The 17,659-nt window shown below is 39.5% G+C and overlaps 1 protein-coding gene across 1 annotated transcript in view; it reads left to right on the top strand.

Moving 5' to 3' along the window:
• LOC145981411 (uncharacterized) overlaps positions 1-17,659 on the top strand; it is a 79,473-nt gene that overhangs the window by 21,811 nt on the left and 40,003 nt on the right. Inside the window, exons 9-14 of the mRNA XM_083114648.1 lie at positions 2,092-2,200; positions 3,732-3,841; positions 4,295-4,478; positions 5,621-5,707; positions 6,649-6,815; positions 12,935-13,145. Coding sequence (XP_082970774.1) covers positions 2,092-2,200; positions 3,732-3,841; positions 4,295-4,478; positions 5,621-5,707; positions 6,649-6,815; positions 12,935-13,145 — 868 coding nt within the window. The remainder of the gene's footprint in view (positions 1-2,091; positions 2,201-3,731; positions 3,842-4,294; positions 4,479-5,620; positions 5,708-6,648; positions 6,816-12,934; positions 13,146-17,659) is intronic.

Below are 17,659 nucleotides of genomic sequence, written 5' to 3'. Positions count from 1 at the left end.
CGTTTCCCGGTCCTAACTACGCAGCTTACACGCCATTTGTGTGCAGAGTACTATTTACACAAACAAAAGAGGATCACAGGCCGTGCACACGGATGGTGCGCGTGCTGCTTCGCATTTCTTTGAGCTTTTTACGAAATTCTAGCACACCTTAATACCCCGTGGTCCTTAATACCCCGTGGTCCTTAATACCCCGTGGTCCTTAATACCCCGGTTTACCTTATTATATTTTGATGTTATTATTATTATAACCATGATGCAAATTATGCCGGAAATCGCCCCAAACGAGACTGAATTTTACTTGGCAATTCCCCGTCATCTCTTTACTGTTAAACTAACCGTTTTAAGTTTTTGTTATTGTTTTCAAGGAAAAATTGGTATTAACAAATGTAACATGCAAGTATGGAACAGGCCTCTTCTATCTATCCAATTAAAGGTTTATTGTTTCCTTATTCTCATATAGATCCTTCCACAAGGAGATGAAAGTAATCAACTTTTTTATAAAATTACGTATGTGATCGTACAAATGTTGATTTAATTTGAATATTGGTTCTGTAAAGAAATAAATACGATTGCTGTAGAGTTGGAAAAAGACCAAACATACCGAAATGAAAATTGTATACAACTAACTCTAGAACAGGGAAGTTTGTGAATTATATATATGTGAGGTAATGACAGATTCCTAATGTAGTTTTATAATAACGTTCTCTTCTAGTTATTGTTAATAATAATAATAATAATAATAATAATAATAATAATAATATTGGCTATTTAACTACCCCGTAAAGGAATTGAATTTTTTTGTAAATCTATGCATTTCATGCTTAAACGAATCCAGCAGTGGTTGCATTCTTCCTAAAGGAAATCGTTTCAACATTCATGCCGTTTATATGTAATGTAAAATACCGATAACTTTGAACATTCTGCAAAGTTTGATTTAAATCTTTGTATACAAACGGAACTGGAGCATTAATTGAACATTAAATCAAACAACTGAAATTTCAATTTGTTCCCAGTATTGTAGTAAAAATTAAAATTGTTCTTCTTGAGATATATAATTTATAAATTTATTTTACTATAAGCAACTATAGATACAAAAGTTACATTTTTAATAGTTTGAACCATATTTGCAAACTTCTCTAAAATTGACACATTCTTTCCGTCCAGAAAATATTATCATTGCAACTCAAAAAATTGCTGGATTTTGAAAAAAAAAAACTGTATAAACATGTTTCATGTTAGTATAATCAACAACACAACACCTTATTCAATTGTTTTGTTGGTAAAAATGTCATTGCCGGGAAATGGATTTCTTCAAATTTACAGGAGAAAGTACTTACGGAATTGAGTTTCTGTGTAATATCGGAAGGTCGTAGAAGTGTTTTCTCGTATTTTTCAATGTATTTGGCTGCTAAATCATGTATTTTTCTATAATAATGTTGGTCCGATGCACGAAAGCTGTTGCTTGCATTTCCATCCATGTATTTGAACCGGATGTTGCGAACATCTGATGACGTAATCCCCGGTAAGTGTTTCGAAACACACAGTTTTTTCACTATATTGCCCAACATAAAGCAACCTAACCTAACCTTACCGTGATGGTGCGTGGAGCTATCGTGGATGGTTATACGATCCAAAATGGTTTTTTGGGCTACGCGTGAATGGTTTTCGGGGCTATGTGGGAATTTTTCTGTTAAGAAGGTTGAAACACTGCTTTGCCGTTTGAAACACAACGCTAGTCAAGATTTGCCCGCCATTTTGCGTGTTCAGGAAGCGAGAAAAGAACGAACAATAATTACTCGATATGTCGACAATAGATACTAATTTCGTTAAAAAAAGACGCGAAATCCCTTGTTAAACAATGTTTCGCAATGCAGAATAGGTAAGTACGAATGTCAACAATTACAGAATAAACGAGTTACAGACATTTCCCGGCTTTGATAGTTTTACCGTTTTTTTTTTACCCTGGACACTCCCCGTAGTAATGACTAATGAGGTATCTTCACCTACTTACATAAACGTGTAATTCTATTAGAATGGCATATACAAATGAGATGATAATAGCATTAAGATTTTTGTTTTTCTTGACTGTAGCGTTGTTGTGATATTTACCGTGGGGATCGTTGTGATCGTGTCTACCAGCTGCTACGCTGGGCTTCTTATCTTCGCCACCTACCATGACTGCGATCCTTTGAGGACAAAGGTAAGTTTTGCGATTGTTCCAAGTCCTCTACTGCAATTTTAATTCATGCGTGTAATATTTGCATGCACTTTGCAAACGTTTATGCAACTTGGATACCTTCCAAATGAAAACATTTCTATAGAAAGTCGCTACCGACTACACACATAAAAACATGTAAGCAAAATAACAGTCAATAAGTAACTTGAATGAACATATCTTTTAGATCAGGCCTGAACTGAGACTATCATCAATAGGCATCCTCTGCAGCAATGCAAGGAAGAAAAAATCGTTCATTGTAATAGATTAGTTGTTTCAGTGAGCTCTATACCCTGTCCCACCTAACTGTAGAGCAGGGCCGCGCATATCGGCAGAGGAGGAGGAAAATCTAGTGGTGAAAGCGCAGTGTTGTCAACCGTACGGTCCAGACCTTAGTCCGTACGCTAAATGCACGGCTTGTCAAAATTTGCTCTTGCAGTTTTATCCCTAATATTTCCCTAAGAAATTCTTCAACCAATCAATCATACGGTCCTGGAGACAAAAAATACGGTCCGTTTGCCATGTGCGTTCGGTATTATCCTTTTCAAAAGCTTGCAACGCTGTATAGGAAATCGGGAAACTCCCGTTGCCCATTACACAATCCCGTTTCTCTCACTGTTCATTGGTGGAGCCGTCTCGCGGCACTACTTGCGCAGAGACTTGTTCTCGTTCGCCTGGTCTACAGTTAGCTGGTACGGAGTTTAAATTAGGATATATATTTTACATGTAGACGTCAGAAATTCAACGAATAGAACAAATGCATGGTCGTTGCACTAAAGTTCAAACATACAGCAATTTAATCAACAGCAATAAATATGAAATATATTTTCAAAATCTTAAAACCATTAGTAAAAATAATCATGTTACACAACACCAATGCGGCAGGGACGCCAAGGTGGCAAACGTTGAACTGGCATGTTATTGCAATTGGCTTATAGAGGGCGCTATCTAGTCAGCGCGAGCGTCGTTTGTTTATTTGTTATTATTATTATTCCTTGGGATTCATTGTTTCTGTTTGCAGCAGGGGTTTATTCATCACTGATATATCTGTCACTGACTGTGTACAGGTAGAATAAAAAAGCGCGAAATGTGCTTTCTTTCCTTCAGAAAATTCCTGAGGGGGGAAACTGAGTTCCTGCCCTGTGTCTCATTGCCCTCTATTTTAGACATACACATTCCCATTCAAATACTTTTGATTACATTAACATGCAATTTAAGTTAATCAAATTATTTAGAAAATAACCAAAAGTGCTTTGTTTATCCTTTTTTTTAAAAAAAAGACAGACTAATATATTACCACCTTGGATGTTAGGTTCATATTAAATTTAAAGGCAACAGCCATGACTAGTTAAAAGTTAGAGAATCATTAAGGGCAATTCATGCAAAATTAACAACTTATAGGTACATAAATGTTGATAATAGAATAAATCAACACTACTATGTTATGGAATAGAATCCCGTCTCTTTCCCTCTCTGTCGCTTGGGTGTGGTAATAATTGAGTTTTCTATCTTACAGGCAGTAGACAGAATGGACCAAGTGTTGCCATATCTAGTGATGGACATAGCTGGTCACATTCCAGGGTTACCAGGTCTATTCGTGGCCGGCATTTTCAGCGCTGGGCTAAGGTAACTAACATTAAAAAATTACAAATATATTTGTATCAGGTACATAATATTCTGTGGAAGTATAAAATTAAGTTATGGATGTGACGTAATCAGTCTGTAGAGGTAGTGCTACAGGATTCAATGGAAATTGATTTGGTCTTCGAATCATACTCTGTTGCAGAAATAAGTGTCTTGTTTTCAGGAAGTGGGGCGAAGAAATGATTTAATGGAAGTAAACAAGAAGCCTGATGGTGCAAGATCGGGTGAGTAGGTTGGATGGAAGAGCCGTTCCGTGACCGTTTGCTTTTTTGCAACCGGAACAATGTCTTGAAGTTGTCTCGCACCGCTGTACAGCACGCTGGTTCCTCGCACGTTCGATTCAGTAACTGAAAAACTAAATGAGGCACAGGGTTGCCAACTACAAAGTTTATATTGAACCACTTTTGTGTGACCCTTGTTTATTGTTGCTTGCAGTTCGATGTCCACGGGGCTGAACGCCATGGCGGGGGTTATTTACGAAGACTTCATCAACCCCTGTCTGAGGGTGAAGCTGTCAGAAGCTAAAGCCAGCACTATTATGAAGATCATCTGCGTAGTCATTGGAGCTATCGCGGTGTTTCTTGTTCTTATAGTAGAAAAGCTAGGAGGAGTTATACAGGTATGATTCTTTCAATTTTAACTTGTAACAATTCGCTTTCGGAAATCGTAAATTACTAGATGAAAAGAAAACAGAATAGTGCTCGCCGCAGACGTGTTAAGCGTACCCAGTTTAAGTTTCCTTGAAAACTCTATGCCGTCATAGTCCGCGGCATTCGAAAGGGAGAGTGGGGATTTGGAACAAATGCATGCTTCGACTCGGAAACCACGTTGCAACTTTCAAATCGATTAGGTAACTTAAATAGTAGAATATCTAAACTCAGTGGTGGTTGTACATTTCATTGATGACATTGTAGGCTATTTAGAACTGTAAAATAAGAAATAACATGTCAAATTTTCAATTTCAATTGGAAATAGATATGAAGCATGTCAATATTTGGTTATAGATGTGTTCTTAAATGTTGTGCGCCTGCGTCCCAGAACTTAGCACTAACGTTCGAACTGACACCTGGCGGGAACATTAGGCAACTGTACTATTCTGGTGCTTAGAGTTCTGAGTGCAAGGTGCACACTGCAATTTATATAGTTTGCCCAGTCAAGCAGCACAATTTGTGATTGGGAATTTTCGCGTGACGTAGTTTGGAAGACCTCACAAATTGACTCTTCTGTGGTGTCTTATTTCCGATTAAGACTTTCCAAAGATAAGTCGACTTAAATCTGTGGATGCATAGGAAATTCATTGCATACAAGTGTTAAGATTTTAATTATTCTTTAAGAAAATCAATGGCCTTTGCATGACGTGATCGAACAGTGTCCGGTGATATATTCTAGACGGACCCACCTCTTTGTATTTCACTTTGGTTTCTTTCTCAGACTGTGCAGTGGGATCCATGAGTATTACCGTGCAAATTGTCTATCACCATGTTCGTGCACTTTATTGGACCCAATAAGAGCTTCAAGAATTAAAGGAAAACTGAAAACAAACTGTTGACAACAACTGCACCAGCATACATAAAATCCATCTCTTAAAGACACACAGGATGCAAGAGAAAAATTTATGAAAATAGTCATGGACAATTTGCAGGGTTATACTCTGTACGAATCTGACAGATTTTACACATTTGTTCTGTTCTGTTTCCCTACCACAAACAAACCAATGAATACATAAAGAAAAAAAGCTTATGCGTTTCTAACTATTTGCAGGTGTCCAGTAGTCTCGGAGGCATAGCCGCAGGTCCAATGCTGGGGATATTCACACTTGGGCTATTTGTACCTTGGATGAATGCCACGGTAAGGGGTAGTTTACACAATATCATTTGATACTCTTCATGTGTGACGCCTTCAGTTTCAAAGATACAATGTGTATTTTCCTCCAATTTAAATTCAAATATTTCAAGAAGACTGACAACATTATTGTAATTTATATTGAGGTTTTCTTGTTCCGTAGTTTCCAGTAAAGAGTTAGATGAAATGAATCAGCAGTCGCAATATTCAAGGATTTTTTTAAAAATTTATTTATTTGAAAAATTCTAATACAGATAAATCCATTTTACATCAGGATATCAACCAAAAAAGAAATTAGCAAAATAATAAAATGGAAACATACACACACTATAATAACAACTAGGGTGAAAACAACATTATTTACTCTTCAGCTGCTTGATACACGCCGTTCTGCAAGTCCGTTTCGATAAATGGAAGCCCTGGGTATATTTTAATGAGTTGTAAATTGTTTGTAGACCGCAGATAAATGATCTTTGTTCTAAAGATAGCCTTGAAGATTTAATGTAAAAGAAGTTGCATTTGCTTTTCGGACGTGGGATTCTGATATTAAGAAGTGGCAAGAGTTCGCATGAAAAGTTGTACGTTCATGATTCTGAAGAGAAATGTTAAGTCTGAAAGTTGACGGCGAAGAGGAAGATCATGAATTTGTAGAGTGGATAGAATTTCGTGTTTGGAGAAGTTTGCAAGGATTGGACATATAATATGACACTCTAATGGCCAATTTACACTGAAACTGTAATAGATTAACAAAAACAAGTCAAGATGGTTTAGGTGAAAACAAGAATGGTAAATCTAAACATAAACAAGGAAACAATCAAAAGATCTACAGATTCATTGTGAGTGACGATCAGAAAGTACTTTCTGGGGAAAATGTCAGTGTTTGCGGGTAGTTTTTATATTGTTCCACCTGCTACAAATAAACCCCGTGAAAATTAAATTGTTTCCAGGGCGCATTCACAGGGGGACTCGCGGGAGCTATATTGACATCTTGGATCTCGTTTGGCTCCCAGGCGGCCATTGCCTACGGACAAATCCACTACCCCATGAAGCCCACATCGGTGGAAGGATGCCCACACCTGGAGGTGACAGAAGCGCCAACGATGGCTTCGGAATTGTGAGTAGCTGACAGTATTTCTTATCTTTCAAGTGAATATTCTAGACTTTTTATTCTTGTCATAGGGTAAGGACGTGGCAAATGGACACCCTAAGCCCAATTTTCAAAATAACTGTGAAACATTTTATTGAAGAATGAAAAAAACTATTGGCATAAAAGGTGTGAACCTTCAGTTAACACATGGTAGCACATAGTATGCAAGCAAATGAACATCTGTCTCAAAATAGTCTGATCAATCTCCGGATGCGGCAGTGTCCGTTTACCCCGCACGTTCGGGGCAGACGGACATTTGATTGGGGCAGATAGACACGTGATGATTTATGAACTATCATCACTCTCACAATAACAACACCCATAATATGGGTCATTTCCGTTTGCAACACACTTTACATGGAACCAGAGAGAACACTCTAATCACTGCACCTAATTTTGACCCTGGTTGTACACATCTTTGCATTTACGGCACTCATCACTTGTCGTGCGTTTAAACTTCTTTGATTTTCTGCAGTAGCTTTCAGTTTATTGTACTTGAGTCAAGCGATGAAGGAAGGATCCCTCAATACATGTGATTGTCCAGTTTTGCATTTCCTGCTGCATGTCCCAGAAGTTGATAGCAAAGGGTTTGGCTCCTTAAAACTTCTACGAGATGACACATCCTCTTCTCTTGCTGTAGGCTCTGATGATCGCTCATCTTGAACATGGACAGTTGCAAGAACAAAGACATGCCCAGGAAGTCGTCGTGGATTAACGGGATATATTCCATAAGCATTGAACCCATTTACAGCATTGTTCGTTCTCGATGTCTCACCATCCTGTAACAAGGGCACATTTTATTAGAAACACAAACATTTGAAGGGTACAAAATGCATTCTATACAATTCACACTTGCCATTTCCATTACTGAGTCAAATATACATTAGTATCTCAATCAAGAAGTACCTACCAATAGTTAAATGCAATACAATTCATCTATGTCCGTTTGCCCCAACGGCAACCTGTCCATCTGCCCCACTTGTAGCCTTTGACTTTACATTACGAAAAAGTCCACCAGATGGCAGCACAATGTTGTCAACACGTGTGTATATATAAAGGAATCACTGCCTCCACCATACTTCAAATCACAACTTCGGCAGGATCGTAGTAACCTATGCAATCCTTGTGTTCGCAACACATTTTTTTAGTATTCAAGGTTTTGCACGTACATTTTCTGCTTACCTGGTCAGGTTTTTATGCTGGATTCGCGTTTCTTCTTTACGATTTCTTCCGATGCTCAACACACCAGCTCGCAAACGTTCAGGTTCGTACACAACTCCAACTGCTGCACTGTTGCTAACTTCAAACCGAAAATATTCCTACTTTTCTTAGGGGATGTCCGTTTGCCCCAGTGTCCGTTTGCCCCGTCCTTACCCTAATCATTTTTTTTGTTGTTAGTTCTACATCAACCTTCTCTTACGTAAAGGTCTTCCCTCCACAGATATTTACTACCAAATCGGAAATGGACCCATACTTTAACCATTAGTCAACTTAAAAAAAAAAAAGAAAGAACAATATCTAATTCTTCATTTATTCATAGTGCATTCAATAGGCTGTTGAGCTAAAGGGTTTGTATTACAATTAATGCCATGAAATACAATCAAAAATACAATCTAAACAAAACGTTATTTCACACCCACACCAGCAAACGGAAGATTTTTATCATACCCAATAGCAGGCACGCATCTAAAAATATATTTCGGGCGGTGTCCTTGCATACTATCTCACATGTATAACTATTATTATTATTATCATTATTATTATTATTATTAAGGAGAATAATAATTTAATAATAACTAGAATTATTTGTATGTATTTATATGTATTACTAAGAATAATATGTAAAATAACAATATTATTGTTACATATTTTTATAAAATATGTAAAAATATAACAAGATACATTCATTACGATATACAATATTTCTGGTTCAGACCGATATTTTTTATATAAAAGACGCTGATCTACGAAGGAAATAAATGTCAAATTAAATAGAAATCAACAAAAAGTTATTTCTAATTGATGAAAAATTTATTATTTTATGCATATTAATGTAATCCATTAATTTTCGTAAATAAAAATCTAATTGATTTAATCGAATTTTATGTTCATGTAAATCCGGCCAAATAAACTTCATTTTATACAACAAGCGGCATTTAATTTTATTTTTTTATGAAAATCATTTTAATAGCTGTCAACTCTTTTGGGGAGGAGGAGTAGATCCCTCGACCCTTCTTTAAATACGCTTTTGCCTGATGGGTATGATTTTATCAACACTGTTCATTATCTTGACCCACATAGTATATTAAGTTTTTAAAGTTCGATGATACAGCTCACTCTCTCTCTCTCTCTCTCTCTCTCTCCCTCCCCTCCCCAGGTAATGCAATACATACACCCCCCCACACACATATACAGGGTGTTGCAAAATACCTGTTACAACGCTTGGGAGGTGATTCTACAAGTAAAAACAAGGAAAAAATGTCATGTGAAAAAATGTCGAAATCGGCACCGTTTTCGAGTGACAGGCGTGCGAAAATCGCCTCACACCATGTGTAAAGTACAATAACTCAAGAAGGAAGAAATATAGCAATGTCGGAATAAAATAATACAAACAAAATCGTACCTGGTGAATACAATGGTGCATCAATTGAGGCCCAGTGTAAATTGCGCAAGGGGACTCTCAAAGAAAGTGGGGAATCCCCTGATGGAAAATACAAGAAATTTACTACTATCTTCTACATAATGTTGAGATCGGAATGTAGCCAGTAAAAAATGGCGACGTATGTCCACATGTCCCACTACTGCTGGGACACCGTCCCACACCCGGGAAATAGGAAAATAACTGCAAATCTCCTGTTGTACACGGTTCACATTGCGGTTCGAAGAAAAGAAACCAATTTGTCGCATGTCTCACTACTGCTGGGACACCATCCCAAATGGAAAAAAATACTGGAAAATCATAAAAAAAAGTTTTCAATCCCTTAATGTTGACACACTACTTTGCAGTACGAAAAACAAAAGTTAAACAATGGCCACATGTCGTTAGGCTGTACATATACTACAAGAGAGCTCCCCAAAGAAAGTGGGTAATCCTCGAAGGAATGAAGACGGAGAATGGCGAGAAAACGCACACAATGGCATGTAACATTTCCAGGCACAGCACATCTGGAAGGGATTCCACTGAGAAGCGCACAACCTCCGCACATGCAGATCGACGGTATGAAGTACAGCGATATCCAGCATCTTCACTCGTACCTTTCACTAAAGGACACTATGTGGTGCTGATAGGGGCTCACACAAACACCGGTATACTCAGAGACGTTGTTGAAAATGTCCGCCATTGACTTCAAGACAAAGATGGCATCGGCGAAGCACTGATTGTCTGGTACGTGCAAATACCTCTGGCATGTCAACAATTGTACCAGCAGCGGCACTAACACGAGCAACGAGATCCTCAGCACTTTCCACAGGGGTTTCATACACGAGCCTTTTCATTTCTCCCCACACAAAGAAATCCAGTGGTGTGAGGTCGGGGGAACGAGGTGGCCACGGTAAAGGTCCACCCCTGCCAATCCAACGATCGCCGAAAATATCGTTGAGTAAGGCTCTGGCTCCCCGGTCGAAATGTGCGGGGGCGCCGTCGTGTTGAAACCAGATACGTTGTCTACCTGCCAGTGGCACGTTTTCCAAAAGTTCAGGTAATACGTCATGTAGAAACACCCGATAATTCCCACCACACAAAGTAGATGGCAAAATGTACGGGCCTATCAAGTGGTCACCTACTACGCCACACCACACATTCACTGCGAACCTATGTTGATGATGGCGCACAATGATTGCATGCGGATTGTCCATATCCCAGACGTGGCTGTTGTGGCTATTGAACATGCCGTCCCTGGTGAACATTGCCTCATCGGTCCACAAAACTATTGTTGGGAACTCTGGAATGGAAAGAGTTTGTTGCACGTACCATTGGCAGAAATCCATGCGTAGGGGAAAGTCCGTGGGCAGTATGTGGTGCACCTTATGCAATTTGTATGGGTGCAATCCCTCCTCTCGAAGAACGCGGAACACATTGCTATGGTGGGTTTGTTGAGTACGAGCAATGACACGTGTGCTGGTGTCAGGACGGTCTCGTATCGCGTCCAACACGTCCTCTTCAAATTGCACAGTGCGCACAGTGCGGGGTCTTCCACAATCCCACCTACGGGGTAGTAGAGATCCAGTTTCACGCAGTCGAGCATCAAGTCTTTGAAAGAGTGCATGTGCTGGTAATCGCCTATTGGGAAATCGTTCGTGATACAAACGACGTGCTTCACGGCTGTTTCGGTTTGCCTCTCCATAAACGAGATGCATATCAGCAAGCTCGTGGGTAGAGTACTCCACCATTGTCTTGTTCGAGAACTGCCCAGAAACAGGGGCACTTTCCCTCCGAGTGACGGATCACAACTACCGTGATTAGCACCCACGTAATGTCACACAGGTGTCCACGCAGTTGTTGCAAACCGAGAAAGAACACGGGAATACGTACTCTACGTACAGTATTCCTTAGCGCAATTCAACCATACACACACGCCAGACTAAACTCCACGCTGCGAGACGCAGAACAAGACAGGAAAAACAACGGTCGACTACAGTCTCTACGTAGTATCCACCAACACTAATACGTAACAGGTGACCTACACTCACAGCGCCTCTAGTGGAGCTTTCTGTACCAATTAGCTGAAATCAATCTGAGCGTAATTTGACGGCATAGCGTCATTTTCGAGTGAATTTCCTATTTCCCGAGTGTGGGACGGTGTCCCAGCAGTAGTGGGACATGTGGACATACGTCGCCATTTTTTACTGCCTACATTCCGATCTCAACATTATGTAGAAAATAGTAGTAAATTTCCTATATTTTCCATCGGGATTCCCCACTTTCTTTGAGAGTCACCTTGCGCAATTTACACTGGGCCTCAATTGCTGCACCATTGTATTCGTCAGGCACGATTTTGTTTGTATTCTTTTATTCCGACATTGATATCTTTCTTCCTTCTTGAGTTATTGTACTTTACGCATGGTGTGAGGCGATTTTCGCACGCCTGTCACTCGCAAACGGTGCCGATTTCGACATTTTTTCACATGACATTTTTTGCTCGTTTTTACTTGTCGAACCACCTCCCAAGCGTTGTAACAGGTATTTTGCAACACCCTGTATATATACACACACACACACACACACACACACACACACACACACACACACACACACCCACACCCACACACACACACACACACACACACAGGGTGTTTCCGGGCTGGCTGATGATACAAACTTTCAGGGATGATGGAGAAGGGTATATGTATCAATTTAAGATAAGGAACCCTGGTCTGGAAACGACTTAGTCGAAAGTTATAAGCGAAGATCGGTGCATGAAGATGAAATACTTTTATTACCTGCACAAGTTTCACAAGCTGTTCCGTGGCCAGCTCGGTCACCTGATCTGACACCACTTGATTTCTTCTTGTGGGGTCATGTGAAAAGTCTTGTGTACGAGACACCTGTCGAGACTGAAGAGGATCTCCTGGCAAGAATTCTCGCTGCCTGTGACATTGTTCGAACGTCCCAGGGGTTGTTCCAACGGATACGCCAGAACTTTGTGCAACGATGTCATTCATGCAAAGAAGCTGGATGACGTCACTTTGAACAACTGTTGTGAATGTACCAGCTTGTGGAACTTGTGTAGGTAATAAAAATATTACATCTTCATCCACCGGTTTTCGCTTATAGCTTTCGACTAAGTCGTTTCCGGACCAGGGTTCCTTATCTCAAATTGATACATATACCCTTCTCCATCATCCCTGAAAGTTTGTATCATCAGTCCGGAAACACCCTTTATATATATATATATATATATATATATATATATATATATATATATATATATATATATATATATATATATATATATATATATATATAATTCAAAATTATAACCGAACTCGATTCCTCACAAGCCGGAAGTTCTGACTAACTTCCGTTTCCAGCTTAAAGTCTTCATCTTACCGCCATTATCTAGTTTCAATAACAATCTTTCCCACAGTGGCGACCCCTTCCCGCTGTATCGCCTGTCGTATCTGTGGTACACGGCGGTCGGCCTCCTGACAACCTGCGTGGTGGGCATCCCAGTCACTTTCCTGACGGGAGCCAGGGACCCGGCTGACGTGGATCCTGACCTCCTGACTCCAGTCATCCACCGGTTCCTGCCCAAGAGGAGGAAACAACCAGTGGAGGAGAAATTGCTCGAGAAACACGTAAGTTTGGAAAATGAAATCTGTTCCCTGTTAATGTGTCACGTTCCGAAGCAACGTATCTGAATTTGAGTGGTGTGAATTATGAACATTAATAAAATGTTTGCGCAAATCATGTTGTGTATTCAAAATATATATACGTGTAAATCCAACTTCAATGAGCTCTCGTGAAGACTTAGTATAGACATATGACAAAATAGTATTCAGCCGGCGTAAATTGATTGATTGATTTGGTTTACGAGGTGTGGCAATAAAGTTTTCGGACTCACGCTGTAACTCTTTTATTGAAAAAATCAGATAATCGAAATATTGTACCCTTCAACGTAGTCCCCTCCCCGATCCCTACCCTAATCCACGAGGATCCCCCACTGTTAGAAGCGTTGCAGGTCATTTTCTGATATGTTGTTCAAGAGTCGCGTCGATTTGGCTTTCACCGCGTCCACAGACTCGAACCTGGTTCCTTTTAGTGCAGACTTGACTTTTGGGAAGAGAAAAAGTCGCAAGGGCTAGGTCCGGCAAGTACGGTGAACATTTCAACACTGGAATGTTGTGTTTAACAAAAACTTCTTCACAGGTAGCGCGTTGTGAATTGGCACGTTGTCATGATGAAGAATGCATTAGCCATTCTTTCACATGTTTGGTCTCCATTTTCTCACCCGTCCACGAAGGGTCCCCAAAGATTCTTAAGATACAACTGATTGACAGTCTGACCTTCAGGCACCCAATCAACGACCAATTTTAGCGACCTTCTCGATACTGACTTGAGTATTCGAAGAGCAAGGGCGTACTGATCATGGATCGTCCCCGACGCCTTCTCTATCCTTTTTAAACTTCTAGAACTCGTGTGCGAAATAAACACTGATCCCCACAAATTTCTTTCAACTAATTGTAAGTTGCCGTGGCGGATTTCCCAAGTTTTGTGACATTAACAAGTTGATCCACTTTCGAACTTAACTTGATTCCGACCGAGCTGAGATGCACGGTCCGCTTCTAACAAATGCTACAGCCAGACTGCTCCACTCATGTGCGTAAAAGTTTATGCGCAGGCAGAGGATAGTCCACAGGTCAATATCCTAACCAGCTCTTTGTTGTCGATGTGGCCTGAAATGAATAAGAAAATCAATCCGGAAACTTTATTGCCACCCCTTGTAATTTACATTGCTTTTCTGCCACTCTTGGCTCAAGAAGGTGAGTATGAGTAATATGATGAAATTGATGAAGGGACACTCACAAGGAACACCTATGCCCCCGCTCAACCACTCCGCCACACATGTCGGCAATTTGTTATAAATGCCAGATGCCCTTTCTTCAGTACATTTCTGGCCAGCGGTGTATATACGCTTGCATTTCAGATTGGAGCTACAAGGCAAACTTAGAAATGTACCGGGTGGCCAGAATTAAAGTTACCCAACTCAGAGCCCTCTGTAGCCTGTTTGAGCCATCGTAGAACTCTGAAATTTGGTGAATCCACTATGCAGACCATGGGGAAGAGGATGAAAAAAAGTTAAATTTTCCGCCACCAGGTTGAAATGTGGCGCTGTACTTCCATGATGGATTGTAATAATGACGTAAACTTCTCCAATTGGTTATGGATTTGCCTTTACCTTGCAATCTTGCAATAAACGAGATATTATTTACTCGCAACTTCCAGCCACTAACAAATGTCTTTCTAATTAATAACTCGGCTAAATTACTTAACGTGATTATTTGTACAGCCCATCATGGAAGTACAGCGCCACATTTTAACCTGGTGGAGGAAAATTGAACTATTTTTTATCGCTATCCTCTTCCCCATGGTCTGCATAGTGGATTTACCAAATTTCAGAGTACTACGATGCCTCAAACAAGCTACAAAAGGTTCTGAGTTGGGTAACTTTAATTCTGGCCACCCCGTATTTCGATTTTTGTGAATTTTAGTTTTTACAGAGTGAAATCAACATTTATACCGAAGTAGTGAATATTCCCGCTATACTTCGAGTCTGAAGCATCATTTGCATCATGCTAAATCATGGAAACAATTTTATATGGTAATTAACAGCGATTGTGCCAGAGGGGGCAGTCGGGCGAGCTCCCTACCCTCTTGCAAACAAGAAAACTAGCTCCCGGCAATCTCTGGAGCAAACGAACGAAAACAAGTCTCAGCGCAAGTAGTGACTCGAGGAACCTCGGTCAATGAACTTGTGAGAGGGGAAGTGAGTGCAGCTACCAGACGTTTGAAGCAGTGTGCAATGTTCTGCTCCGCATACTCACTTTCTCCCCTTCTCTACTGTTATGTGCACGATATTCAGAAAGGTGATACGAGTGTTGAGTACAAATGCTACGAACGATGTTGAGAAATTGGAGTTGAGACTAATATAGATGTTTTAATAACTTATTAGTTTCATTGACATAATTTACATAAGTAAATGTCTTAGTTTTACGATGCAAGCAAAAACATATGCACTTCATCAAAGTTTATCGAAGCTTCGTGGATCCTTATTTATGGTACATAAGGCTAATAATAGTTAGAAAGATTAATTTTTGTATTTTGTTGTGTACAATTTCTTCTCTAGAGAGTAACAGTTCTAAAGCCCATCATTTAAAACTAATTATTTTTCATACTCCTGTGAATAACACTAAGGTAAGCCGGGGTATTAAGGACCACGGGGCATTAAGGACCGTGTGCTTGAATTTCGTAAAAAGCGCAATGAAATGCGAAGCGGCAGGCGCACCAGTCGTGTGCACGGTCTTTTGTTTGTGTAAATAGTACTCTGCACATAAATGGCGTGTAAGCTGCGTAGTTAAGACCGGGAAACGAAACCAGCCAAAAGCAGACGCGCGAAAACGCCATAAAGAACTGCTGAGCGGCTGCATGAAGTTAAAAGCGCATCCTGGAACGTCTACTGCACTGACAGCTGCAGAAGAATCACAATTAGAGGAGTGCTTCATTCTATTTCCTCAGTGGGGTTTTGGAATGAACAAAGAAGACTTGTGTTACGTAGTTCAAGATTATTGTGTTTCAAAAAAGGACGTACCATTCAAAAGCGGACGGGTCCTTAATACCCCATTGGCTGGTCCTCATTACCCAGCAAAGGGGCAATTGGGACCATACAACCTACCTTTCAATTCATTGTTGTTTTTGCCTTTGCATTATATTCCTACTCGTTTGTGTTATCATTAATGTAATCTAGAAAATATACATTCCAGAATGTACCCTGTTTGTGTTTTCTTGAACAGCTCCTGATGAATTTCTTCAATGAAATAGCAATTTGGTGGTCCTCAATACCCCGGTTTACCTTATACGTATGTTCGTTCTTGAGAAAATATCCGTTGAAGTGTCTACAATGTTTATAATTTAAATTTTTTATTTCTTTTAACAGAAAATTGTGATTGTACCAACAACTCCTGAACCACTAGTAGTGGATAACGTAGAACAGCAACGTTGTTAATTTATTGAAATTAGAATGCTGCCATGACGTATGTGATTCCGAAGAACAATAAAATCTCCAACAGTGAATCGCATCATAGTTGTGGTAGTTTTAGACCATGAGTGGATCTTTGATGCATTACTGAACTTTGCTGTTCTTCTTGAGCAAAAACTGACAACCTAAAGTGTCTTGGAGTCGATTTTCTGATAGTGACATTTGGGATATTTTGCTGATAAAAATCAGCGTTCCTTTCCACAACCTAATACGAAGGAATATCTAGGAAATATCGTGTCGACAGTTTCATGATGTCTAAAATTGGATATTAAAAAGTATCTGTTTTGGCACAGTTGTTAAGTTAATCTCATCCACATGACTAATAAAGGTTACAAAACTAAATGTAGATGTTATAAAATGTACATGAACTTATGAAACATGGTTCTAACTAAATAACCTTCTAGCCTTCTTAAACCCGAAGGTTTATCCATTCTTTTTAGGTTCATTTCAACGTTATCCCTCCATCTTCGTCTTGGCCTTCCTACAGGTCTCTTGTCATCAGGTTTCCCAACATGAATCCTGTAAAGTCCTCTTTCCTCTCCCATTCGTGCCACATGACCTGCCCACCTGACTTCTTGATTTTATTATTCTAGAAACATAGCTACAGAAGGGGCAAATTTTCAGAACATGGACTTTGACATATCTCGTTATTTAATGTATGTTGTTATCTTGTTTTCATTTCTATAACGCTAATTCTCATTTACAAATGAATATATATTAAATATACATATAAGAAGGTGAAATAAACTCTGCCATGGAAACATATTACGAAACTTTAATTTAAGTAACCTCAATTCCAAATATTTTTCATACTTTCAGCGGGTGATGTGTACCATTCTGTTGGAGCGAAACAACACACTTCTCTGACCTGTGGGAAGGTGGTAAAAATTAGTGGTTTAGACTTAACATTAGTATTCAGTGGTTTGAGACTGGGTTTTAACGAAGTGTTTCTAAATTACCATTAAATGTTATTCTAAAATTTAATGACGTAAGATAGAATCAATGTTCTAAGAGGTATACTTGGTACTGATTGGTAACCACGGTTGCAAGATAATT

Source organism: Lepisma saccharinum, chromosome 29, assembly GCF_977018435.1.
Source record: "Lepisma saccharinum chromosome 29, izLepSacc3.1, whole genome shotgun sequence".
Classification (NCBI taxonomy): Eukaryota; Metazoa; Arthropoda; class Insecta; order Zygentoma; family Lepismatidae; genus Lepisma; species Lepisma saccharinum.
The sequence above is the reverse complement of the archived record's forward strand: the minus strand, read 5'-3'. Positions and strand labels throughout refer to the sequence as shown.